This window comes from Hippoglossus hippoglossus, chromosome 24 (assembly GCF_009819705.1).
Source record: "Hippoglossus hippoglossus isolate fHipHip1 chromosome 24, fHipHip1.pri, whole genome shotgun sequence".
In the NCBI taxonomy this organism is placed as follows: Eukaryota; Metazoa; Chordata; class Actinopteri; order Pleuronectiformes; family Pleuronectidae; genus Hippoglossus; species Hippoglossus hippoglossus.
The window spans coordinates 10,080,787-10,108,276 of NC_047174.1; the positions used below are offsets into that span (position 1 = coordinate 10,080,787).

At 41.3% G+C, this 27,490-nt stretch overlaps 1 protein-coding gene across 2 annotated transcripts in view; it reads left to right on the plus strand.

Annotated features, from left to right (window-relative positions):
* snx17 (sorting nexin 17) overlaps nucleotides 1–23,924 on the plus strand; it is a 37,734-nt gene extending 13,810 nt beyond the window's left edge. Inside the window, exons 3-16 of one of the 2 annotated variants that reach the window (XM_034580217.1) lie at nucleotides 5,075–5,149; nucleotides 6,802–6,919; nucleotides 8,473–8,537; nucleotides 10,436–10,546; nucleotides 12,420–12,510; nucleotides 15,452–15,539; nucleotides 18,361–18,430; nucleotides 18,902–18,994; nucleotides 19,265–19,468; nucleotides 22,337–22,465; nucleotides 22,627–22,704; nucleotides 23,194–23,268; nucleotides 23,354–23,395; nucleotides 23,560–23,783. In XM_034580217.1, the coding sequence (XP_034436108.1) occupies nucleotides 5,075–5,149; nucleotides 6,802–6,919; nucleotides 8,473–8,537; nucleotides 10,436–10,546; nucleotides 12,420–12,510; nucleotides 15,452–15,539; nucleotides 18,361–18,430; nucleotides 18,902–18,994; nucleotides 19,265–19,468; nucleotides 22,337–22,465; nucleotides 22,627–22,704; nucleotides 23,194–23,268; nucleotides 23,354–23,395; nucleotides 23,560–23,679 (1,359 nt within the window). In that variant the 3' untranslated portion in view covers nucleotides 23,680–23,783. Of the gene's footprint in view, nucleotides 1–5,074; nucleotides 5,150–6,801; nucleotides 6,920–8,472; nucleotides 8,538–10,435; nucleotides 10,547–12,419; nucleotides 12,511–15,451; nucleotides 15,540–18,360; nucleotides 18,431–18,901; nucleotides 18,995–19,264; nucleotides 19,469–22,336; nucleotides 22,466–22,626; nucleotides 22,705–23,193; nucleotides 23,269–23,353; nucleotides 23,396–23,559 lie in introns of both variants that reach the window. The other variant, XM_034580215.1, reaches the window with a different exon arrangement.
* Nucleotides 23,925–27,490: the final 3,566 nt, after the last annotated feature.

Sequence of the window (27,490 nt, forward strand, 5' to 3'; positions counted from 1 at the left end):
CATGTTTTTATTTTTATTTCATTTTCAATTTAACTTCATTTCGGTGCAGCCCCAGTGTCTGTGTTTACTCTTTTGAAACATCTAACAGAGCATGTGCGACATTGAACGCAACGTGAGCACAGGGATCTGTTTACATCTGGTTGTGTAAATCTATTTATGCACCAAAACAAATCAATGCAATACAGAAATATCTATACTCTCTAAATGCTGTTATATATAATGTGGTTCATGAGGACAGAACAATCTAGTTAAGTCAATAAACTTGATTTAGGGAGTTAAAACATGAGGAAGTTGAATAACATTGTAGATATGATCCTGGGGTACATGTCTGAAGTGTGTCCTCAAACTGACATGCCATTAACATTTTTATGACATTCATTTCTGTCAAACATTGTAGATGTTAGTCCTTACTGTGGTATATACATGTGTATGTCGGAAGTTTGCACAGAACTGACATGTCATCAACATTTTTACACGACATTGAATTTTGTCTAGCATAGATGTTGGTAATGTGCTATAAACATGTATATATGTCAGAAGTTGGCACAGAACTGACATGTCATTGACTGTGAGTGTGGCCCAGTCTCTGAAGCCTCACCTTGGGCCCAACAGAGTCCCCTTTGTTGTTAAGGTTTGAGTCAACATTGCAGGTTTGCCTTCCTGATATTGCAATCCTACCAAAATACAGCCAACTCTGCCAAACGGTGCACACCCACAGCCGAACTACTGTGTGTGTGTGTGTGTGTGTTTTTCCTTCTTTTCTCCTACTCATTGTGTTTTAAAATCTTTTTTCACACCTTTTCTAAAACACTTTGAATTGCAATTACATTGTGTCATCGCTGCGTTGCCTTGACACGGTGGCTGACATTCACTGTGGTGTCGACAGGATATGATTCATTGGGGTTGGTCAAGGACAGCCAGAGTGGAGCATCGTAGGCATAAACTGTTTTATGCTTTGGTGGATGTTTCTCTCATAAAACATGAACATCGGTCGCAGACACAGTCAGGAAACATTGTGCTGATGTGGGGCAAAAGCTTATCATGATTTAGACAACAGCTAGACAAAAACAATGGCGTAAACACAACCTATGAATGCGACCTATCCATGAACACAAATCCTGAGGTTGGCTTGATGAAGGCTCCAGTTCAGGTCCATTTCTTTTCCCTGTGGTGCTAATGGGGGATCCTAATAAAGAATGAAAGAAAAGAGTTAAACTTGTGAATCAGATCTTACACTACAGCAACAGAAAAACAAACTTAGAATATTAGCTTTGTTGGTTTTGTTAATAAAGTTTTTGTAGTCAAATGCTTTAGAGAAGAACAAAGTTATACCCTCACATTCATCAAATGCAATCAACATGCAAACAACATCTGCTACATCTGGTTTCCATGTGAAATCACACTGGCTTTTCTCAATGTCACACACTTTGCGAATGAGATTTTTGCATCTTGACTCCATGTGCTCAGAAAAAAGTACCTTTGCAATAAAGTTGTTTTAAGGTTGGAATATGTCTTCAGGGTCACTGCTGCACAAACATGTTCAGAAATCGACGTTTAGATTATTTCCCTGGAGAAGTGCTGGACATTTTTATGGGCAGGAATTTAGACAGAAATATTCAGTCTGTTAACAGTTATCAGCAGATTATCAGTTATTTCCTCTCTTGTTCTGCAAAGAAATTTTCTTGCTGCTGGACGTTAATACCAGTGTCTGAACTGAGGATTTCAGGCATCACCTCTGTACAGTTTCTACCTGGCTGAGCAGTGAGCACATTCGTCTTCTTCTTCCTGTACTGCAGTGGTAACTGTAAATAGGTGGCTTCTCACCTCTCAGCTGGCAGTCCTGTGACTGTTGTTGTGACCTTCCTGTTACCAGTTCACAGGAAGGGACTTTACTTGATTATAATGCTGAGAGATGTGTTGTGTACCTTGGAACCAGTAGGCCTCAGAATCTGCAGAGTTAGCACAGGGCTTTATGGAATAACAAGGACTGCAGTTTTTAAATATGGAGCTACTTCTGCATGTGCAAGCAGGATTAATCCTTCTTTTTAAATGTGCCCTTACTTCCTGTTGCCAACTCCAGTCTCCGCTATGGTTCTAACGGTATTTACTGTATGTTTTTGTGGGTGTGTAAAAGAGAGATAGACTTTGGTGGGATTGTAAGTGATGGTCACTCGTTTACTTTGTGTAGGAGCATGTCAGGACTTGTATATGAACAAGTTATACAAACTGTAGAAGTCGTGCTCAACAGCATGTCTTTATGAACCTACAACTGGAAGTGAGAAATGTCTAAACATATTTAGTTATGTCTAGGAATAAACCTAGAGACTCTTAGTATTCGTCAGACCTGTTGTCACCCAGTTGGTTCTACATCAAATTGAAATGTACATTCTGGAAAATGTCCTGCTTCGTTCTTCACACGTGAAAGATAAACGCTTGAAAGTGTACAGAGAATTGGATCTGGAAGGTTTTCCGGACTTCAGGTCTGAAGATGGCCTTCACAGATCATAGATTATGTACAAAAGAACGTCATGTGCCCTGAGATGAACTGTTAGCAATTCACAAAAGAAATCCTTCAAACAGAAGACAGGAGAACAAAAGACTTTCTGCATACTCATTCTTGCTTCCTGCCTGGATACTGCCTACATGCACACTTTCATTTCATTCATTGGCCTTCCTCCAAAAGTTGTTTTGCCTTCCTCTTTCACACTACAAGTTTGGATTTGTGCTTTTGCCGTCTTCCAATTGCTCCGTATTGTAGATCAGCAATGTTGTGTGCAACACTTGTGCGGCCAGGAATCATCAGAACATCTTTTGTTTTGACAGATGATTTACCATGTTGAGTAGAAATAATCATTGGCACAGAAGAGGAAGGAGATGAAAGCCCTGGCAGTTAGTGCCCTGACACCCAAACAGGAAATCTCCTCAACAAGGTTCCGCTTCCTCTCATCCCTGGCTATAGCTGTATGTAGCCAGGTGGACACTGATATCTCTGAGCGAAAAGTACTATTAAAGCAACACAATGTAAGAATTCCCCTGGTGTACACCTCACCCCACAGATGGGAGGCCTAATTTACATTTTTGTCAGTGTCATAAATACAAGTCGCACTTTCTCTTTTCACCCTCAACGATTCCTCTGACAATGGCCTCTTCAGTTTATTTGCTGGTTCTGCCTTGATGAAGTCTGGACGGGCAAAAACAGAGATGTTTGGAAACATTGACGCAATCATGGCATTTGCTTCCTGATTGGTTCTTATCAGTCACAACTCACCTACCAGCGGAAAAGACACAATGTTGTTACCACTTACTGTTAGTAAAGGCTTTTCCTTATAGCTGCCATCTCCACCTCTGGCTGTTGGTGTGATATATACACAACACCAGAGCTACTTATTGCAATACCAAATGTGGCAAGGGCAGAGATGCCATTCTCTTTATTATAAATTAGTTTACCACCAAAATGATTTTGAAGCCAATATTTTAAGGTAAAAAACTGCATTGTGTTGCTTTAACGACAAAATAGCCCAGTTGATACTTGATACTTGTCCAGCCCATTAATATAAACACAACTTTGGGTACTTGTGAAAAGCAAGGAGAAAAAAAAGCCTAATCATTTATCTTCATATGTTGTGTAATGATTTTTAGGAATTGATAGCAGCTGCTGTTTTTAATCACAACAAACCAGGAGCAGAGCTTGAACCATCAGCTCTTGTCAGTAGAATCTGTGCTGGAAAACTTTCTGTGTCATGTTTTTGAACCATTTTCATTAAAAACATAAAGGCAGTTTTATTATTCCGAGTGGCAGGATTGACTGTGGGTTAAACAGACTTGTGGTACGTTGTGAAAAACACTGTGTTCTTTTACAGTTGAGTTGAGTTTTGTGAGCGAGCCTGTATCTGGGTAAACTCAAGTGTTGTTTTTTTTTTGCTCCCCTCAGGGCATAAGAAAACTATCACTCTGTCATTCATGTCGTTTAGTGTCATCCCCAACACTTAATGAGACATCTGACATGACAAATAGATTTACTTTCTGAGATTGGATCTAAACGTGACTGCAAGCAGATATTTGTATTCCGAATTCCAAGTGGTCGTTTTCATGGAGGAGTATCCAGTGATAGCTGCTGTTAAAACAAACACAGCGTGTCTGAGAGAAAGAATCAAAGACTCCCCATGGGATTTTCTATTATTTGCTTTCTGTTGTTAGCTTCTGCATTAGAAAAGGGGGCAACAGTTTTGATCACAAAATTTGCAGCAGTTTCTGTTTTCCAGGGTTTAATACAATTCATGAAATGGATGTAGATGGAGATTGTTTTGAAGTGTTAGGAGGGGAAATGAAACTTGTGCTCAAAGTACAGGATGACCCTTGCTGTTGCTTTGTTTTCTTTCACAATTGTGGTTTTACCTCTGCACTGGATTTTTACGGTGACACCCAATTGATGGCCTCCATGTTAGTCGAATGGACATGGATCAAACTAAAAAGTCAAAGTACACATCAAATATAATTTTAAAGATGGTTTCTGTCATTTTAGGTAGTTTTTATTACACCAATGCTTGTTCAAGTGTTATTTTGTCCTTAAGTTTGGTCATAATTCTAATAACATAATCTTCCGGTAAGGTTTAATTAGTTATTTGATGCTATAGAATACAGGTGAAGCATCATGATTGACAGCTGAGATTGACTTGCGTTTGGTAAAGCATGTGTGTGGGCGGGACCTCACTACCGCAGCTTTTTCTCTCAATCGCTGCAGCGCAGAAACCTAATGTGCAAGTTGGCAGCCTTCGTATCTGGGATATTCTGGCTTCATTTCCTGAATGGGATTAAGTGGAGACGCATCGCCAATCTTAATTTACAATGTGCCACCTAGGGATATGCATTTGAAGATATTACTCTCAACTTTGAAAAGTATTTTTAATTTAATGGGTCATGTAGTTGAGAAAAGATAATATTATTTAATATGTATCCATCTGCACTTTAAGCATCTTTCATTGAGATTTATTATTTGACATCATCATGTTTTAGATGGATAAATTCAGGCATTTAAATTTCGGTCTCTATAATTTGTCCCCCCTGTCTCACACAGGCCTACAACATCCATGTCAACGGGGTCCTGCACTGTCGGGTACGCTACAGCCAACTTCTTGGCCTCCACGAACAGGTAAGACTCAAGCACTGACAACATATACCCATCAGTTTCAGTTTGCTTTAGACTGAAAAGGGAGGGATGTCGAATGCATTGCACATTGAACACCGTTCAAATGCGACCACATCCGCTCAGCATGACCTTTCGCTCGTCTTTGTGTCATGCGGTCGATATGCCAGCATCACGTCACTTTGAATCACAACCCTGATGGCTTGAAGTCTTGTGCTGTTTGTTCAAACTATTGCATGTAACCGGGCAGTATTATTTTGGTGGAGGCTGGAGGGGGTGGGTGACATGGAAGGAATGTTCTTGGCCTTTCTATCTTTTCACCTGCTGGGAAAAAGGAACTTAATCTGAAAAAGAAATGTTGTTGGACAGCACTGAGTTGCCTGGATTTAAGTATTTTTTGCTCTCTGCCTCAGTGCTGCATCTCTTTGGTAAAGCTGTTATTCGGCAATTAGTCAGTTAAGCATCAACTTTTTTTGTTGTACAGAGGTTGGAAATAAATCGTGAGTATTCGTGAGAGTGCTTAATATATCTTTGGCAAGAAATGGCTGACGTTGAAATGGTACGTGTATTGAAAATCAGTTATTCAGAAAATGTCCTGTGAAAATACGGCACAGAAATCAAAATCCTTGATTACCCAGTGTCCTGTTTTCACACATTAATAAGTAAGCAAGCAAGGACCAAACTTAACTATATCTCCATCCTAAAGTCTGTGTTATGCAGTCTGACAGTTGCCGTTGCCTGGCAACAGGGTGTGTTGCCACACTCGAATCTTTAAGCATCAACCCCAAAGGGCTTCCTGTGGCGTACGCATGACCCCAAAACATTCTGGTGATTGCGGTGCTCACACTCTCGAGTTGTGGCTGAGATAATTTGCATGTTGAAAGCCTCTCTCGGCTTCCCTCCTGTTAAGACTTGTAACAAGCTGTATGAGCTCAGACTTATTTTAAATGTAGGAGACTGTAACCTGCGCTCAGTGTCTGCTTGGTGAGCTGATTTGTATGTGTAGCCACTGCTGCCTCTGGCGTACTGAAAATACCAGAGGGCAGTATGTCGAGGTGAAAATCACCTCTCTTCCTTTAGTACCCACTGTGGCCTGCCTTCGTCAGACCATATGTGCAGGACCTGGGTGTTTTTATGAAGAGGAAAAAATTAGCTTTTGAATTCCTAATGATCAGTGTGATGTATGCACATAAAACATGTGTGATTGTGAAGTCTTAGTTTAAGTCCTCTGCAGTTCAAAGCTTTTAGAAGATACAAAATGGGAAGAAATGAGTCAGGAATCTGGAAGACAAAGTAAACTTGGAATGACTAGACATTCAGGGCTCCAGATGTGTGTGCGTCTGTGTTATGCACGGAAACTCCACCAGCTAGTCGTTGAAACGGGGGCTTAAAATAAACCTGTGATTCATCTCAAAAAGCATGAATGTACCTCTTAGGGAAAAAAAAAAACCTTGAGTCTTTAATTCAGGAGACTGCCACTCTGTGCTGAAGTTAATGGGTTTAATCATATAAACCCACAGAGCGGCTTTCACAGACAAAACTTCATATTAAAAAGGAATGAATTTACCCACCTGACTCTACTCAGTTATTAAGTCAGAAGCAGAAAATGGAGATTGCATGTCCTTTAATACTGTAACCTCTCTGTTTAACCCTAACAGATAAAGAAAGAATATGGCAGCAACGTGGTGCCTGCCTTCCCCCCAAAGAAAATCTTCACACTGACTCCTGCTGAGGTCGAACAGAGACGGGAACAGCTGGAGAAATACATGCAGGCTGGTGAGTGACTCATCCCGATATGACTGTTTTTCATGCCTCGTATTGCATTTCACTTAATTCCTGGCTGAATTTTAAATTCCGGCTCCAACGCGGTTTGTTTGTTTTTTGTCTGCGCTTAAATGAGATACTCCCCCTCTTTGTTTCGCTCTCCACATATCCTTGCAATTTCTTGGAAATGGTTGCTTCTCCACAACAATCACAAGTACGACTTGGCTCTGTGTCTGCGGGGAGTCTAGCCATTCACTGGTGTTTTTCATGCCACATAAAGGCATAAAAGTGTTTCACTAAAGAACTGATGATCTGAGCACAGAGTCGGCTGGGACACTGAGCCAAAGCCTCTAGACAGAGTTATGTTGACACACCAGGTAGAAAAAAAATCCCCACTCAGGTTTTCAAACCTGTTTTTAACAAGTTTTATGAGTTTGGATCCTCTAGTCTTCTTCCCCCAGGGATGCTTAACTTTCCTCTAACAGATGTCATAGAGACAAATGTATATTTTTTGTGGCATTTACAGCAGCGGTGAAGCATCGTTTTTTAGATTTATTTTAACTTTTTATATAAATATGCCCCATGACTGTTTTTAAAGGTTTCTTATCCAAGTCTTGTATCAACTCAAGAAGCCAGCTGCAGTTTCATATCCCAGTTGGGGAGGTTTTCAACATATTGTTGAGATTTTGTAAACAGGTCGAGGGTGAGCTTTCTGCATATACACACGAATAAGTGGAACTGGCAGCCACGCAGCGGGTTTGTTTTAATCCTCTCAAGCACTGGCAGTTACAGCAGAACAAGGAAGCGTTGTTCGAGTGCGTATTTGCTCATAGTCTGGGAGCATATGCACACAGGGTGTTCTTGGCCACAAGTTCATTCGGTTACATCATGACTTTTTACATAGTTATGGAAAATGAACGGCCACAAACACAATCTGCTGTGACGCAGATGGCTCGCAGAAACTTTTATATTTGGTCAAAGGGTTAGACTAATTTGTAGGAGGACAATAGAGAACAGGCACACACACACACACACACACACACACACACACACACACACACACACACACACACACACACACACACACACACACACACACACACACACACACACACACACAGTCAGATTGTGGTCATACAGGCCTTACATGCAGATAATTTAACACACGGCTCTGCAACTCAAACTTAGATTTGCCAAATCACTCCACTGTTTTGACACTGCTTTTTGAACGTAGGCCAGAAAAGTTACTGCAGTTTATTCCTGACCTCCCTTCATGAAAGCTTCTGCATGTCTAACTAAATTGCCTTGACAAATGTCTTGAAAGGGCCAAACCCATTTCACAGGAAACAAAACCAAACAGCATGATAAGTGGAAAATTTAGAGAAATTGGGAAATAGCTCCGACTAAGAAGGTTTTTGTTTACTTGCCCCACACACTGAAAAACTCTCAACTAATTGCTGAGATATCAAATCAAAACCAAGCACAACTTCCTCTGCTCCTGTTAACCTATTTTAATCCTTTATCTTATCTTTGTTCCCTAATTTCTCTCCTGTTTTTTTCCACAGTGCGTCAGGATCCGTTGCTTGGAGCCAGTGAGATGTTTAACAGCTTCTTAAGGAAAGCACAGCAGGTAGGAGAGAGTTTGTTTTTTTCCCTCCTCACCTGCACTCTGCAGTTTTCTGTCCGTCTTCCGGCTTGTGGGGCGGCAGGGCGTGCTCCTTCACCCAAAAGGCTGATGCAGTCACTTCTGCCCAGTTAGTAATTACTTTTGGCATTGTGGTGGAGTGAGGTAGCTGTACAGAACAGCACATAACCTCATTTAGGATTGTCTCATCTCTGCGTCTAAGTTTTGCGACCTGTCAGATTGGTGTTTTATTTGCATACATAGATCTGTGAAAAGATTCTGTCAGACATGAAGCTTTGGCCAGATATCGTGATGCAGTTGCTTGGTGTGTGTGGGTGCTGGATCTGCGTGAACCATTATATCATAAAAAAAAAGTGTGCCACCTAATGATTCATCCCCTCTGCAGCACTTAAAAAATGCAAGCACATTCTCAGCTGCAGAGGACGGAGCTGTTGTAGCGCAACCTCGCCTGTGAGCGAGTCGATGACTTATCCAGACCAGGTAGCCGACGTTGGTTCGTCATCATTCAGGCGACCTGCGTTGCCAGGAGGGCTGTAAATCCAATAACCTTCACGGACACATTCATTTGTCTGCAGCCACGTCGCACCCATTCAGCTTCTCCTTCTCCGTACCTCCTCTTTCATTAAGCTGCGTGTTTGTCGCCCTCTCTTCCCCCTCCCCCCCGCAGCGCCCCTTACAGTATATGCACTGTGAGGACAGCAGGTGCAGCATTGGAGATGAGTTACCACCAAGCGTTGTCATTTCATCTGCACCTTTAGTGGCAGGGATGTACTTGGAGACTCAGGGAAGATAAAGGGATTATGTACCAGAGGTGGTGAGAAACTGCCTCGGGAAACGAGAAACTGGCGTTATCCTGTTAAAGATTTTTTTATTATCACTTCAGACACTACTATTTAGTATTTTAAAAATATTCATAGGTTTTTACAGGTTCAGTTCATTTTCCTTATTTGTTATTCATTGATTTTGTGGGTTTTCGTTCAATCTTGTTCCCTGTTCAGTTGAAGCGTGAACGCAATCACAAACACAGAAGTAATAATTAACACAGCTCCCTATAATTCCTGTTTGAGCTGACAGCAGTAAACTTAATGGATGGGACTTCCAAAGCTGCATTAATTAGTATATTAATCAGCTGATTGCCAGGAAATTAATTCACAACAAGTTGTAATACAAATTGATTATTAAATTCTCTGTTTGCAGCTTCTAAAATGTGAATATTTGCCGGTTTTCTGAATATCTGTTGGTTTAGACTGTTAGCCAGTGGGAACAAGACATCACCTTGGGCTTTCTGGGAAAGTAGAATACCACCTTTTTGACATCAAAGATTATAAGATGGACAGGTTGTTGAATATATAATGTCTAACTGCAGATGGCTAAACTTTAAAAGTAAGGTTCTGAAACACCTTTTTATAGTATTTTTTGAAATCCTCTTCACTTCCCGATAGTCATAAATAAATAAAGTCAGAAGTGTCGGTGGCCCTCGCAGGACCAAGGCGCCAAGTGTTTGTTTTTATGTCTCCTCCATCTGACTCAAATCTTGAAGTACTTTACTTGTGTTGCTAAAATAGAATTGACCTTTCCAGGCCACATTTCTTGTTTTACACTTGATACCACAGATTCCAGTCCTGACCCTAGAAATGATGCAGCTGCATTCATTTTCTTTTTAGCTGCAAAAGTTAAAGAAATACTTAAAGAAAAGTGTAACTAGTCAATTGAACCTCGTATGGTTTGTTTTTTATCTCCACTGGACAGCTTCTCACTGACAAGCCCGTATTTTTCTGCCCTGTGACTTGTGTGTGGACTTAGTTGTTGGGTGACTGGAATGAAAACATGTATCTTACCAATCAAGCTGAGGGAAGCTGTTATATTTTGTCTCCTTCCCACAGGAGACGCAGCAGATTCCCACAGAAGATGTTGCTCTGGACATCTGCCTCTCCAACGGTCAGAAGGTCACTGTCAACATTCTGACCTCAGATCAGACGGAGGATGTCCTGGATGTAAGTGTTGGAGTGTTTTCTGTTAAAGAGCACGTGAAGCCACCATTTTCACCCAGTTTACAACTTTGTAAATGACTAAAAAACATGATTAAGGTATGAATATGCTAATATTAAAAGTGGATGCACAACTTAATATGAGTAATATTCAGTACAAGTACATATAGTAAATAATCCTCATTATTAGATGTAAATTGTATGATTTGATTCTAATAAATCTGCAAAAAAGTCCATAAGATAAACCATCATCTGAGGCCTTACAGGGGTTTTTCTGTGTTATCAGTTCTTACAGGTATTGTGTCTGTTTAACTAGAAGCATTTGATCTCGGCCGTTTATAGCGTTGTTGACACACACAGTGAAGTTCCCTCAGGCTACCAATATCCCAGTAAACTCCTCTGCAAGCTCGGTAGACAATATCAAATCACTAGAAGCCACATTCGTTTATATAGACTGTCTTCACCAAGGCACTCCTTAAAGGACTCTATAAAGTCGGAGCGACTGCAGTCTATCTAATAAAAAACTCAACAAGATGATAATATAGAAACAAAATAACGCAAATTGAAAGGAAACAAAACAAATCAAGATGCTGAACAAGGTCTGATGGGCATTTGTAACACACAACAAAAAGCTAAATCATTTGCAAGGCAACTTGAATCACCCAGCACAAAATTAGGAATTCTAAAGTGTTGATAGAGTAAATATTAAAAGCAATGAGACGCCTTTATGGTATTAATTGATATATGTGCTTTTTATATAGTGACCAAGACAGAGTATATCAAACTTCACCTTTGCTCTTCGTTGACCACAAACATTCAACATAACCCATAACCAAACACACTCTCCAATTCCTTATCCCAGTAAACATGCTGATGTTTCATCATCATGTCCTTGGCTGTAAATCAAGATTGTTGGAGGACCGTTAAAGTGCTCTAATGAAAATGTAACCACACGTAACCTCTGCTCACCACAGAGGGCATGCTGTGTGTCTGCACGTGTGTGTGTGTGTGTGTGTGTGTGTGTGTGTGTGTGTGTGTGTGTGTGTGTGTGTGTGTGTGTGTGTGTGTGTGTGTGTGTGTGTGTGTGTGTGTGTGTGTGTGTGTGTGTGTGTGTGTGTGTGTGTGTGTGTGTGTGTGTGTCTTGTTTATTTCAGTGACTCACTGCACTCAGATTTGAAGCAGTTGTGTCAAAGAATGAAAAAAAAAATCAAAAATAGATTTCCTTATTTTTTTTCTACTGTGGTAGTTAGAGAATAATCTTTCCCTGCATGTAAGAATGTAAAACTGTTAAAGGAGACCTATGCTCAGATTAAGGTTCATGATTTGGGTTATTACATGGAAATATTTGAATGTTCTATTGTTCGGAAACATTGCTTTCCTCATACTGTCCACTGCTGCAGCTCCTCTTTTCAGCCTCTGTCTGAAGCGTTTGGTTTTGGTAGGAAATATCGGCCTCCGCTCTAGAATTAACTGGCTTTGTTAGGGGGTTTCAGGAGTGTTTTTTGAGGAGGATGTTGGACTTTTTAACTTTGCAGAACCTTAAATTCACAAAAAACTTGGAAAGACACAATATGTCTCCTTTAAATGATACCAAAATGTCATGATCGCTTTTAAAGTGGCAATTAATGTTTGAGTTGTCATACTTGATAAATCCTAACAATGCAGGAAATTAGAAGGTAATGCAGATTCAACTTGTTTAAACTAAAAGAGTCAATCTATACAAAGAGAGAACCTTAGCTTCTCTCTTTAGAAGAGAGAAGCTAAGGTTCTCTCTTCTAGAAGCTAAGGTTTGTCCAAATATTGGCTAGAGTTGCTGGTAGGTGTTTTTCACTCATTCACTCTCACTCTCTCTCTATCTCTCTCTCTGATCTTTCTGCAGGCTGTTGCGACAAAGCTCGACCTTCCGGACGACCTTATTGGTTATTTCAGTCTCTTCCTCATTCGTGAGGGTGTGGATGGAGGTTTAACATGTGAGTTTCAACATCAACCTGATATATTATAATCAGAGGAGTAGAACGAATGAAAAATGTGGTCTTATGTGTAACATTTCACTGTCTCTTTTACTATTAGTAGGTATTCTCCCTTTTTATATTCTGAAAGTTTACCTAAGTTGCTAGCAAATATCTTAATTATTTTGTTTCATTAGATCAATCCATAAAGTGGATCCATAATTCATGACTGCAGATATTTAAAATCCACCTTTAAAGGAGTTAAAGAGCTTCAGGTGATGTTGTTTATTGAAGCAGATTAAATGTGCAGTGCACTCTGCTCTTTGATTAAATAATGTAAATGTAAACTACTTTATCAGGTCAGTCAAGGATTGTTCTCAGAAGACACAGTCCTGAGAGGACAAATTACTTTCACAAACAAGGAAGGAGACGAAAATAGGATTTGGGATTAAAAGCTAAAACTTTTGTTAAGCTTCACTTAAGAATAACTTTGTGGTAAACCAAGGAGAATTATGTGCTGCAATGTCATGCTCCTGATTTGAGTTTTCTTTGGCTCTAAATCTTGTTGTCGACACTAGAGCAGCTCACTTCATGTGTCTCGCTGTGTGGAGATAAACTCACGTTTAATTAACAAAGATCTCCATTAAAAAGCTGCATCTCTGGCTAGACAACACCATTCACTCATTAGGTGTTTGGAAGCTGAGTGAGAGCCAGGATCTATGTGTTAGTTGACTGACTCATAAAAAATACATTTGTGCAGCTTCAGCTTTCACACCAGGTTGAGTGCAGTGAGTTCAGGTTGAGAAGGTACGTTGTTATGTTTGTCACGCACCAGCTTCAAAATGACTTTGGTTAATAACGGAATTTTTCCAGTGTAAAAAAAAAAAAAAAGAGTTAGGATTTTATTTTTTCCACTGTTAGAGGCCTGACACCTAGAAGAGGCATCATGATATATTTTCTACTAAATAAAAACAAATGCACATCTCTCATATGTCTGTGAAAGGCTCATATTGGCCAATATTGGTCGGGCTGTAGTTTTTAGTTAATCCTGTAAATGTATGTACAGTACATGCCAATCATATTCATCCTAGTGAGTCTGTAACTGTTTTTGATTTTGAAGGAGCAAGAAAACCATATAAATATGTTGCAAAGATGTTGCTATGTCACTTAAACTGTGGTATTCAACCCTTTAGTTTTTCAGGGTGTATTATTTGATCATAGGCAGTTCTTCAAATGAACAAGCAGCTATTTAATTTACTCAACATTAGCTGTGGCTGGTGTCATATCACACACACTAAAGCTTCTCTGAGCAGAGGTTCAGACAATCAGGCACCAGCAATATTGTGTCTTTTTAGCTCTGTTACACACAAACACTACACACTGCATAAATCACAGTTTAGAAGTGCTGCTGATGGAGTTGGGATTACACCAATCAGACCTTAATCTGTTTTGTAATTGTTGTTAAACCACGAGATGTTAAGTTTCTATCCTGTCCAAGCATTATTTTCCATGATCCCTCACTCAATAATTCTTCCATATTTTGAATGTGCATTATACATTATAGTTTGTTAGTTTCCAGCTGCATGTGTTGTCACACGTCGTACCACAGGCAAAGCAACAGCTTCCCACATGCTTCAGTTCACGTTCTTCCATTCCATCACAGCCCTGTTGGGTCAAATTCCCCCCTCAGTCTCAAAGGCACCGTTCTCTCGTCTCCCACCTGCCAAACACCCAAACACCAGCCAGGCTCAAAATGCTGCCAGGTGAACTTGGAAGAATCTGCAAATATTGCAGGCATGTTGTATATTCCTGGCACGGTTTGAATCTGACAATCTGAGTGCTATGCAAGAGACGGGCCGTGTGTTAAACTATGACTCGTCTACTGGAATAAATGCGGCGCGGCAGGCTGCGGATCAAACACAACCGGGTGGTGGGAGTATTGACATAACAAGTTCGCTAGGAGAACTCAATTCCTCATTTAGGTGCAGCAAGTTTCCCAGAAGTCTTTGTCTAAATCAATATATGCTGTAAAATATGCAAAGACATGTCAAGAAGACTAGTGTGTGGTTTGAAATAGCAGCGTTGGTCTTGGTTTTTGTTTGCAGTTTCCCACTGGCAATTTAGTTTACCGAGAAATGTTTCACAACATTTTAAGCATTCAGTTTGTGTAATTTATTTTCCTGCAGAAGAAATGAAAAGTAACCAGCTGTTTCTGCTTCTAGTACACAGCATCTTGTATTTTCTAAATGACATCTCGTCATTTAGAAAAAAGTCATTTTACCACAATAAAGAAAAATGTTTGTGGAAATGAGCAGCAAGGAGAACCCGTGCTTTCTGGAGTTCCACCTTTTCTGGATCCAAAATTTTGAACCAATATCGTATTTTCTTGGGAAACTACGATATCTCTTTGAAAAACCATGCAGATGTAACAACGATAACATTACTGTTGACCACTACCAAAGTCCTGATACTTACGATAAAGTGATGCTGATGTGCTAAAATAGTCTTGACTTTATTCTGGACTTTATTCTCGTAATATTATGACTTATTTAATGACCATAATACTCAGTCATAATCTCTACCCATGAAGAAAACATGAATTTACTTCTATGAAGCTGATAACAAACCAAAGAGCTCTCCAGTCATTGGATATGTAGTGTTGTGCACATGTACTGAAAACCCAGCAGCAAAATGCACCTGAGATCTCCTCCACTCTCCTCAGGGAGCAGGCTGCAATGAAACAGCTGCAGATTACGGAGGCAAACACATGCACGCACGCACACACCCGTGCACACCCACACACTAAAGTTTTAGCCTGTTGGGACCCGTCCAGATGGAGTCCTTCCTTCCCTGGTTGTTTGCTGTTGGCATCATTATCCAAATGTCCTTGGGACTTAAGCTGCACTTGTTCCTGACTCTCTCTCTCTCTCTCGCCCTCTCTCTTTGTGTGTGTCCCTCTCAGTTGTGCGGAAGCTGCAGGAGTTTGAGCTGCCTTATGTATCCATCACCAGCTTGCGGAGCTCCGAATTTCACATACTCCTACGGAAAAGGTACCCACCACCTGCCCCGCAACATGACTTTGAATTTCACCGTGTGCTTTCCCAAAGTGCTCTCCTCCACAATCTACCGTATAATTATAGCAGTGATTCAATTGCGTAATCGTGTGTTATTTATCTAATCCTGTAATGAAGCTGGGTCAGAGATGTCTGTTTTCAGTAAACACTACATACAGTACATAAACTACTCCTCTTGTGCTTGGTGTTATTTAATTCAGTCAGGCACTCGGTTTTCTCGTCTCATTCTGGGTGTATTCGTTTCATTCCTTATCTGCAGCGAAGCACTTGTTTTTAATGTTTCAGAGCAGCATTTTGCCTAAGTATAGGCTTCCTATCCAGCGTCAACCATCTTCTACAAATTGGCAGTTAATTTGGAAGAGAGTCCTGAGTCATTTGTTTCGTTAAGGACAGTAGTTATCATGACCAGACAGATGGTGCATCGGACAGTCAGGGATTAGTAAGGGGCCTTATTATAATATGATGCTAAATAGTGTTCATTGTTTGAAGCATTTTAAGCTGATGTGGATGTGGCCATATTATGAATGAAGGACGTCCCTGTGAAAACTGGGCACCCAGAGTTCAATCAGGCCAGTTATGTTATATCAGACGACTTGAAGTAGAGACATTTGAGACATAAACAACCTAAAAGCTTCCTATAAATGTGAATCACCACCTCTCTAACAACAACAATTAGAAAACATCACAGACTTCACATTCCTTGACCAATGTCTATAGTGACTCATTCAGGTTGATGATTTATTCGCGGTTGGTTAACAGTAGAGGGAGGTGGTTGGTCCCTCCACTAAAACACTGTTCAGAGCTATATCAGTTGTTTTAATAAAAACGTGAAGTGTAAAAACATGGTGAAGGGGTTAAGGGCTGTTTGTGCAGGGAAATGAGCTTCTACCATCGTGATATGAAAAAAACTTTTGGGTTGCGATCAAATTTATTTTGATGGGCCATCCAAACAAATGCTGTGCATGGAAAACACTGATGCAACTTCTCCCTCCAGATGGAATTTAGCGACTGCTCCCTTCTCGTCACCCTGCCCCCTGCTGACTGACGTACACAGGATGTTTACTTTCTTTTTGCCTCAAGGAAAAGTCTTAGTCCTCCTGACCTAGTTTTCACTGTGGAGTGGAGTGTGGAGCGGTGAGGGAAGAATGAATGTAGAACTAACAAGTGGAGGTGGAGGAGGAAAAAACAGACCCCTAGTGTATGAGCTCCTGGGACGCTTGGGCTGAAAGTGCAGGGTAAAAATGGAGGAAATGTCCCGGGCTTGATGTTGATTTAATGTTTTTACTGGACAGACGTTTCCACTTATATGTTTCTAATGCAGAAGTGTGGCTAATCGACATTTTAAATCTGTATATGCATAGAATAGACTGTAACATGGGCTCTCAGTCCACTTTGACTTGCTGCTAAAGCTGCAACAAAAACACACACAGAAACACACCACTCTTATTCCCTCCCTTCCCTCCTGCTTTCAATCTCACTCTGTCCTCCATTCCCTCGTTCCCTGCTTTGAATTTCTGATGTGGCCTGGCAGCATGCTTCATGTCACAGCGTCTGCGTCTGCCAACAACACCCCTGGGTCAGGCAATTACAGCATGTTCAATTTTACACGTGTACTGTAAGTGTTAGAATTCATGAATGAGAGTGGATTAAAGAATTCAGTGCTGTGTTTACTCGGACGGTAATAATCCCAACGTGAGGTATGAAGCCAGTTTCCAGATCACTCAGAAGTGACGCATCTTTAATTATATCTAATTACAAATGGGATATTTCCCTAGTTTAACATATGGTCTCAATCATGATCTCTCTCCTTAAACCTTTAGATAGAAAATCATCTTTTTCTTATTACGCTCGGCTCCTCAGTCTGCCCTCCAGCCCCCACACATCAGCAAACTGCACCATCATCAGCAACTGTGCTTCAGCCTCTCTACAACGAGACGTAACCCTTGGGATGAATACTTGCCCTGTTACATAACTGATTCTGAGCTTAGGAATTTAGTCTGCTAGTCTCTCATTCTATAGATATGACCGAGAGTCAGATCAGGTTCATGTTTGACATTATTACCTCTGCTAAACCCCTGTCCCCTGAATGTTTGTTTGTGTGGTTGTAATCAAGATTACAAAAAAAACAACTGAACACAGTTCAACGGAAATTGGTGCACGGATGTGGGATGGGTCACGGAAGGATCCATTACATTTTTGTGCGGATCCGGATCAGGGGCAGATCCAGGAATTCTTAAACCAACGTTATCCCAGGGAATAATTCATGAGTCTTGATGAAAAGATGGCCGATATCTATGAGTGTGAAATGTGGTGCAGCTTGATTGAATTGAAGGGGACTGTTGGGCCTTGGCGGAGCTATGAGCTCTACTCTAGTTGTGTTGGAGTTGATTGAACATTTGAGCCTTTATTGTGTCTGTCCAAAGGAAATAATACTAGTATGATGGTTATTTTTAGTTTTACAGTTAAACTGAAGGATTAAATATTCCTTTGTGGGTTGATATTTACTTTCTGAGATAAGTTATTTACACAGGACAGCGATGCAATGTAGATGAAGATGATAAACTTGGTGGCAGATAGTCATTCCCCTCGCACTCCACACACACGGGACATGGGGTGGGATGTCTTTCTCAAGCTCGGGTCCTCTACCAGAGGCCTGGGCGTTTTAGCGGGCTGCGCAGTATTTGAGCTGTTCCTAGGACTGTGCTTTTCTGGACAGAGGCTTCAGATGTTGTACCTGGGATCAAGTTAGATGCAAATATTTATATATAGTGAGAGACGATGCCTTTTCTTTCTACAGCTATTGGGACATGGCGTACGATGGTGATGTGATGGACAACAGAGTCGGCCTGAATTTGTTATACGCCCAGGTAAGATTTCAATACTTAGGTAAACCAGACATTTGTTTGTTTTCATTTATGCCTCAATACCTTTTTTTAAATTAAAATGTTCATTAAGTGTGACGCCAAATGCTTTAGTCCATCCCGGGGGCCCCTCTGTTATCTGATGGTGGCGTCAACACCTTGAGTCCTGAGCCCCCTGTGGCCCTGAGCGCTGCCACAGCCGGGATCTGTTGTATTAAACATTTTTGGAGTTTGATTAAAATCTGTAACTGCTGAGTGTTGCCTCAGTTTAGCAGAGGGGGCGTTTTAGAATCGAGGGGAAATAAAGCGTGTGCGTTTGTGCGTGTTTCTGTGTAATTATTTGCCGACCTGCGCCGTTTACATGAAACGCCAAGGGTGTGATTACTCCCACATGTACCCAAGGAACAACAAAAACCTGCTTTGTTTTGTTCATCTGTGCGAAACAGAAAACTTCCCTTCTTGTTTTTGCTTCACCAGACAGTGTCTGACATTGAGCGAGGCTGGATACTCGTCAACAAAGACCAGCACAGGCAGCTCAAATCACTGCAGGAGAAAGGATCCAAGAAAGAGGTAAGAAAGGGCCTCTGCTCGGTTACTCTGCCCCCACAGCATCTAAGTTGATTTCAGCTGATGCTCAGAAATCGTCTTTGTCCGAGAATAAATCCGTCGACCACAGAGAAAACCGCCTCTGGTGCATTTTGTTATGCAATTAGCCCAGTTTTTCTCATGATATGAATTTTTAATCACATCAATCCAGTGGAGATTTCAAACTTTATTCTCCAGGGATTAGACAGAGGGAGCATTTTCATTTAAAATGGTTTTGTTGCGCTTTCTTTCTAGTTCATCCATCTAGGTCAGACGCTCAAATATTATGGCTACATCAAGTTTGACCCGTGCGTTACCGACTTCCCCGAGAAGGGCTGCCAAGTCATCGTCAGCGCCGGCAACAACGAGCTCAACTTCCACGTCAAGCTGCCCAACGAGCAGATGAAGGAGGGAAGCTTCAAGGTCACGCGCATGAGGTGTTGGCGAGTCACGTCTTCTGTAAGTGAAGTTGTGTGTGTGTGTGTGTGTGTGTGTGTGTGTGTGTGTGTGTGTGTGTGTGTGTGTGTGTGTGTGTGTGTGTGTGTGTGTGTGTGTGTGTGTGTGTGTGTGTGTGTGTGTGTGTGTGTGTACAAACAGTTGTTTCATCTAGGGACATTTAGCAGTGATTTATTTATTTTCCGCCTACATATCAAGCAACAATGGCAAGACAGTTGTTTCAGGCGCATTTGTTTATGTCATCTTTATATAAACTCGATGATGAGGATGACTGCATTCACCTTCAGGAATCTTTTTTTTTTTTTTTTTATCTCTGAAGCTCCGAAAACAATCAGACTGGAATCCCTCCCCTTTATTATGAGACAGTGACTTGGCAGAGCACTGATGCACCAGATTTGGCTGGAGCCCGTCTCAAAGTAACAGGGGTTCATGTGCTTCCAAATCTGCCTGTTTACAAACCTCCTCTCACCACTGCACCACAAACAAATGTCTTTAGCCCTGCCAAGCATTCGTTTTACTCCCACTGCTTACTAAAAGTGCTGATCCCCACACCATCCATTTCCATCAGTCCAATTACCCAAACACGCAGCCCACACAGGGATAGCGCTTTATTGATCCTGCAGCGTTCTGTGTTTGTACTGATGATTGTCCTTTGGCGAGGGGGGGGGGGGGGGACCTGCTGGCATGCAGTCAGAGGAAGCACCTACGCAGCGGACTTCTGTTTCTTCACAGGAAGAAATTAAGAAAATAGAAACAAGCCCTAACTATAAGCTTTATCAAAAATCAATGTTTTAAGTATAACCTTGAATGTAGAGATGGTGTCAGCCTCTAGGACCCAGAGTGGGAGCTGGTTCCACAGGAGAGGAGCCTGGTAGCTGAAGGTTCCACGTCCCATTCCACTCTTACAGACTCTAGGAATCACAAGTGAGGCTGTATCGAGGGAGTGAAGTGATCTATTTGGACAATACAGTGTCATGAGCTGTTTGATACATGAAGGGGCTTGATTGTTAAGGGCTTTGCATGTAAGAAGCAGGATCTTGAATTCTATTCAGATTTTCCCTTATCTGCCCAAATGATCCTTTAAGGGGTTTACAGACCTAATCGTATCGTTCCAAAGTGTGTGGTTCATTGCCTGGTGTTTGCATTCTTTCAGTTAAAATATAAAAACTTGGTTAAATCAGTCGTTCAGTAATTTTTCTCCCATGTTTTTAAAGTTTGACAAACCTCTGTGCACCAAGCTTTATCCTGACACCCAGTAACTGACAGGTTGTCAGGATCCATCAGACAGTGATGGATCCTGACTCATCTGACGTTCAGTTCACAGTGATTCATCAATGCAGCATGTTGCAAATTGACGGAGCCTTTGTGTAAGAAAAAGACTGACAAAAAACAAGACTGATGGGTCATTTTATTTAAAAAGTTTTAATACAAAGAGTAATGGGGGTGTGGGGTAAGTAGGTATTTAGGAGCCTGGGAGGATCTAATAAAGTTTAATGAATGAAGATTAAGATTCAGTTGCATTTTGGGAAATGTAGTAGCCAGTGGTTTGGGAGCTTGACCCATAAATAGAGAATAAAAAAATGTCTTACTTTCTGCTTCTTAAATAAGTTTCAAATACGCATTATAAGTAGTTTTATTAATTTGAAACTATAGAGGACAAATCCCCTCTCTTTTGAATAAGATAGAAAAATATCCGTAATTGCCTCAGAAAGAAATAAGCATCAATTCAAACCACCATGCACCACATAGTTTATTAAATGTGCATTTCTATCTGCTTCCACCCAGTTAGCCATTTTTGTAAAGACACTTCCTCTAAAAGCCGAAACAATTTACTCTCACTTGGGTGAATAGCTTTAAAAGCATTACATGCTGCTCTACCCACATAATTTCCGCCACCATTTGAAATGGGAACATTTGACTTAAATGGCGATGGGGTAAACCGCTCGCTTTTTGTGTTGCATATAAGCGTCTGAGCAGTAGTTCAGCATTTGTGATGCTCTAAAAGTAAATTTGCTCTGGAGACGGAACGACACATGCGAAAATTAACACACTCATTGGCCCGTCTGATTACACAGCGAGGGCGCTGTCCAGCAGGGTGATTAATCCTTCAGCTTATTCTCAGAGGTCATTTTAATGAGCCCTTTCCTCTGCAACCAAACTATTTAAAACATTTGATTTGGTCCAGCACTGCAACCCCCCCCATAACTCAACCTCAAATTGCAAACGGAAGAGCACTTATAAACTGTGTGTGTGTGTGTGTGTGCGTGTGCGTGTGCGTGCGCACCAGAGCTTTGTTTCTATCTATTCTCCTTTATGTTATCTCTGTGGGAGCGGTTTCAATGGGAGGTGCAGCTTCTTTCCAGCCCAGAGGATCCGGTTTCAGAGAAGAGCGCAGGCTTCATAAATGAGGAATGAGCGACAGGGCTCGTCTCCAGGGAGCCGTGCGTGTCGCTTAGCTTCACAGATTTTTTCTGAAGCCATTTGAAATTCTGTATTCGTACGTCGCTTTCTTACTTCGTACCCGTGTTAATCTTTTAGCATAAGATGCGGCCGGGCTGTCATTTGTGATGCAGCGGCTCTGGAAAGGCAGCTTGAGAAAATGGAGAAGAAATGTAGGATAGGAAATGAGATTTAGCTGCTAACATGCACATAACCCTGCAGTCATGGAGGAGAAGAGCAAGATTATCCTCAATTTAAGATTGTAAATTGGTGAAGAAATACGGAAGTACATTTCTTTTTCCTTCTTAAAACAGAAGAAGGCTCATTTTAAAAAGTCCACAATGGGATAGAAATAATGATAAGTTGTTTTATATAACGATAATGATGTCGCCTGCCAAACACCAAATCTAAATGTTTTTTCCGACATTGCAGCAAGTCCCAATCGCCAACGGTACAACCAATCCCTGCAGCTCGGCCAAATGCGAGGTGAAGCTGGAGCTGGCCTTTGAGTATCTGATGAGCAAGGACCGCCTCCAGTGGGTCACCATCACCAGTCAGCAGGTACGAGGGCACTGAGGGGGAGGGGGGGGGCAGCAATGTGGAGGCAACAAGGATAGAATTTGAATAAGATTGTGTTTATTACCGACACAGCATTTTGTTCCTGCTGTTCAAACGACTTCAGTTTGTATTTTATTCACCCTGTTGTTTCTCTGTGATTCCAGGCGATCATGATGAGTATCTGCCTCCAGTCTATGGTGGATGAATTAATGGTGAAGAAGTCAGGTGGCAGCATTAAAAAGGTTTGTGTTGATAATGTTTCATAACGACTTCTTTATAAACACATCAAATTTAACGTCTTGCTCTGCAGGGGAAATTGCCTTTAAATGGTAAATGGCCTGTTTATACAGCGCCCTATATACACCACTCAAAATGCTTTACAGTACAGGTTTCATTCACACATATATATTCAGCACTTTGCTATCACACATTATTCATACACTGCACAGCCTTCGGGGGCAATTTGGGGTTCAATATCTTGCCCAAGGACACTTTAAAATGAGGGGGATCAAACTACTGACCTTCTGGTAAGTGGACAACCCTCTCTCTCCCCCCTCAGCCACAGCTGCCTTTAAAATAGTTAAATTTCTCCTTAAAACACCATCTTACAGCATATTTTTTTCCCCCGATTGTGTATTTAAGAAGTCAATAGATTTCTGTGCATGTAAATATAAAGCACAGCCTCACAAATACGTGTAGTTTTGACGTCTTCCTCCGCTGTCGCCCTCCAGATGCTGAGGAAACGACACAACGGCTCCATCCACCGAACAGACAGTCAGCAAGCTGTGAAATCTCCCCCCCTGCTGGTGAGAAACTGGAGAGCAGGCCATACAACCTTTAGTTTTTGCCTCCTGTAGATCTCAGACTCAGACTTTATTATGTTTTCTGCAGGAGTCCCCCGACCAGAACCGTGAACAAACCGTCAAACTCTCTGTGAGTAGACTGTTTGTTGGATTTCATTTTGTTGTGATGTGTTGTGCTTCTGAAAGATAAATAAATAATAAATGTAGCAGAATGAAGCTGCTGCAACCTGAAAAAATATTCTCATAAATCAATGTCATCCCCGCGCTAATTGTAGTATCGTTTTTTCCGTTTAGACCAAGCTGAGCTCGGTGTCCCTCCGAGGGATCAGCGCCTCCAACTCGGCAAACGACATCAGCGGCAACGATTTCCACGGCAACTACGCTTTTGAGGGAATCGGGGACGACGACCTGTAACCCCGACCTCCTCAGATTCTCCCTCTTCCCCTCTTCATTCCACTGTCAACAACTGGGATGACAAAGATTATGAGCTGAGCTGAGCCGAGCCGAGCGAACCCCACACACACACACACGTGTCCGATTCTGCAAGATTGTAGCTTCTTCCTGGAGAAATCGCTGCCTTAAGCTCTCATGTAATCGTCAACAGTGTCCTTTCTTTTTTATACTTTTAAAAGCTCATTTTTAATTTGCATTCAGGTAAAAATCATCCGAATCAGTTGAAGCGTCGACTGTTTTTTTATTTAACTCGTGGCAACACACAATAAATAGCATGTAAGGCTACAGGTACTCAAACAGAAATCGTTTCTGTATGCTACTGCTTCTGTTTCAGTCACACGGATCACTGTTTCATCAACAGTACGTGTGAAGTTCTTCAATGCAGTTAGATTCTCGAGGTACCGCGCAAAACTAATATAGTCTGAATTCCATGAAGAAAACCTGCTACATCCTGGATTCTTCCCCCAGCGGCTGCATGTTCCTGTCTAACCAGAGAGCCAAATGTTTAGTTAGACCTGGCACTAGTGATAAAAGAGCAGAGCCCGATGTGCTGAAATTGATCTCATAACTGCAGATTACTCAGAGCAACTGCTTGTATATGGATGGAATGGTTGGCTTGGCTATATACCAAAATGTCATATTTTTATACTGTCAGTGATCCTCATGCTCTTCACGTGCCAAGTCTGTAAATATCTTAAAGGAGACATACGATGCTTTTTCAGTTTCTCTTTCCTCTAGTGTGTTTGTATAGCTTGGTTGTGTGTGTAAAAAGTTAAAAAGGTCAAAGTCCACATTCAAGGGAGCTCCTCTGCTCCAGAGCTGACACGGCTCCTGAAGCTCCTGAAGCGTAGGACACATGTAGGCGTCTGAGGTTTCATTGGAAGTCACGCTTATTTGTTTTGAATGAAGGGATGTCGAGCGTTGCCGAGCTGCATTGTAGTTCCGTTGCCAAGCGCTGCGTATGGCAAAAGTTGAGCAGAGCTGGTTTTCATGCGGCAAAAGGGGCACCATCCAGTCCAATTGTTTTTAAACCAGCACTCAAGAGCTGGTGCTAGCAAATCGAATCACGCTGATGCAAAAGAGTTGGCAGCCGGATAATCTGGTTCTGGATTTAATGTCCAGCGTACTTCTCTTTAGCATGTTGTGTGTTTATGACTATGTTGTGTGTCCCAAGCATGAAGCTGTAATCGGGCCGGCAAAGACATCATGTGAGTTTAGTTAAACACTTGGTGTCTGACCAACACTTCCGCCCACATTCCACTCTTAGCGGCTGGTAACAAAGCCAAGTAAAGAGAGAGCACTGGGTCAGCTGGCCAATCGGAATTGACCCAGTGTTATCAGGAGGGGGGGAGGGGCCTTAAAGACACGGGAGCTAAACCCAAGTTTTTCAGACAGAGGCTGAAAAGAGGAGCTGCTGCAATGGACAGTTTGAGGAAAGAGTTTTCTGAACATTTCAAGTAATAACCCAAATTTTCAAATTCTGAATCTGAGCAGAATATGTCTCCTTTAACAAGATACCGGTGGTATTTTCATCTTACGTCGGAGGCACAGTCTCTCATACTGCCTTCGGAAGTCGTCTGATGCCTTAACTTTTCCTTTTTTTTTAATGATTTTTGCCTCGTGGATTACCTTGTCATCCCAACGCGACGCTGGCTCAAACCTTAAATAAGCGTCAGCCGGTGTGTCCTAGAATCTTGCAGAACTTGATAGATGGTTGATTTGGCCGAGCTGCTTGCACTTGCTGAACCCATCGTTTTTGCACAGTATTACAGGTGGAGATGAATGTTCGAGTGGAAGCTTGTGCGCGACTTAAAACATTTTGTGGAGTTTTGTTTTCCAAGGGGGCTCAGTAAATCCATCTGTGATTCTTATTTTTGTTTTGTTTTTAACCAATTTTTTAAAGGTTTCTCATTAATGCCAAATTATAGTTTACTAAAGCATTTTGCACAGAATATAAACAAAAAAATTATGACAATGTCACTTTTTATATTATGTACATGCAATTAAGTATTCTGAACATTTACTAATATCTTTATCATCTTAGCTTATTGTAATCGAATAGATCAAATGTAATCTAAGCTGTATAGAACAAAAAGTTTAAGTGGACTAACATTTATCGTTGTTTACATAATGTTTAGGGGACTTTTTTTTAATTTTTTTTAGTTCAAATGGAAAGTGTTTACAAATTTTGCATCTGATTTTCTTTGTCTTGTTCTTGTTGGGCGAGTACCAGTGGAGCATTGTTAGGGGCTTCAGTTCATTTGGAATCTGTACGTACATTGTGCCAATCATCTCAGAGGATTCACGCTCACGTGATCACAATTGCTGGAGTGAGGGAACGTTCATGGAGGGCGGGCGACCAACACATCCCGCCGTCATTCCATATATTTTTTATAGCAGTTGTTTAAAAAAAAAAGCTGCGTCTCGGCCTTTGTTGAAGCCTCTAAATGTAAACCGACGCCCAACCTGTCAGCAGCTTTACCGGTAGCCACAACTGTAAAGAAAATGTTCTCGAGAAAAATGTCTTGTTCTCTCATTGCTGTGCTTCTTCTTCTGTCTTCAGTTGTATTTTTATCTAGAGGGACGTGGACACCAGCCGTCTTTTATTTTCTCACTTCCTGTCGTCACCAAGTACATGGAAGCCGCAAGGTCCCGGGTGTTTTTAATGTGTAGGTGCCAAATTACACGTGGAGTGCATTAATGACCAGCGTCACTATTAAACTCAATGTCCAACTTTCATGAAAACTCTATTGACTTGATTCATTCCACTGTTCATCTTTTTGATTTGAGTGGTAAGGTCGGGGACAAGTCTGTCCTGTCTGTTTGTCATGATGCTAAAATAAATTCTGAAATGAGACGCCCTTGTGTTCCTCTGTTGTCGGCTAATGGTTCGTTTGAGTCATTTCTTCATCACTGCTCTGCTTAACTCCCACGTTTTGTTTACTGCAGCAGCAGAAGCAGCAGTGTTGGTCGGCTGCCATGTAATATGTCAAGAATCTGACTCAGAGCTGCTGCTGCTGCCGCCACACGTCTCACATTCTGACATGTTACAGTGGGAGAAACACGTGGAACTCATTTTAATGAAGGTTCTTTTTCTGTTGAGCTGCTTCAGTGTCACGGTCCTGGTTTCAGCACGTGTTGACTCACTGTCTGTCGGGACTTAGTGGGACACGTGACTACAATGAGCCACAGTATCAATCTGAATAACGTGTGTGTGTGTGTATCCATTGATCAAGTTGTAAGTAAGTTTGTGTTTATATATGTGTGTAGGTATGTTTATATGTGTTGATCAAGTTTCAGACTTGAGACCCCTGTGTGCATGTGTGTGAATATACATCATTATGTAAGTGTGTGTGTGTGTATATATATATATATATATATTTATATATATATATATTTTGTGTGTGTGTGTGGGGGTAGTACACATTTAAACATGTGTTTAGCTGTTTATGTCTCCACCATGTTCCCTGATAAGCTGCTGTCTGTCTGTCTGGTGCTGGACAGATCATCTTCACCGGGTCAGCAGCTGCTGAAACAAAGATATAAAAGCAACACTCTTGTTTATTTGTAATAATCAGTTTGGTGATAATAACCTGTGGGTGTTATTGCTATGAACGACCCCTTTCACTTCACACAGTAATTTGACCTGTTGCTATTATATGCTATTTCCAGTTATATCCAGTATTTCCAGTACGTCATTCACGTTAATGTGATGATTCTTAAATTAGATGTCGAGTTTGTGCCAGTAAGAGAAATGAGAAGCAGCCTGATG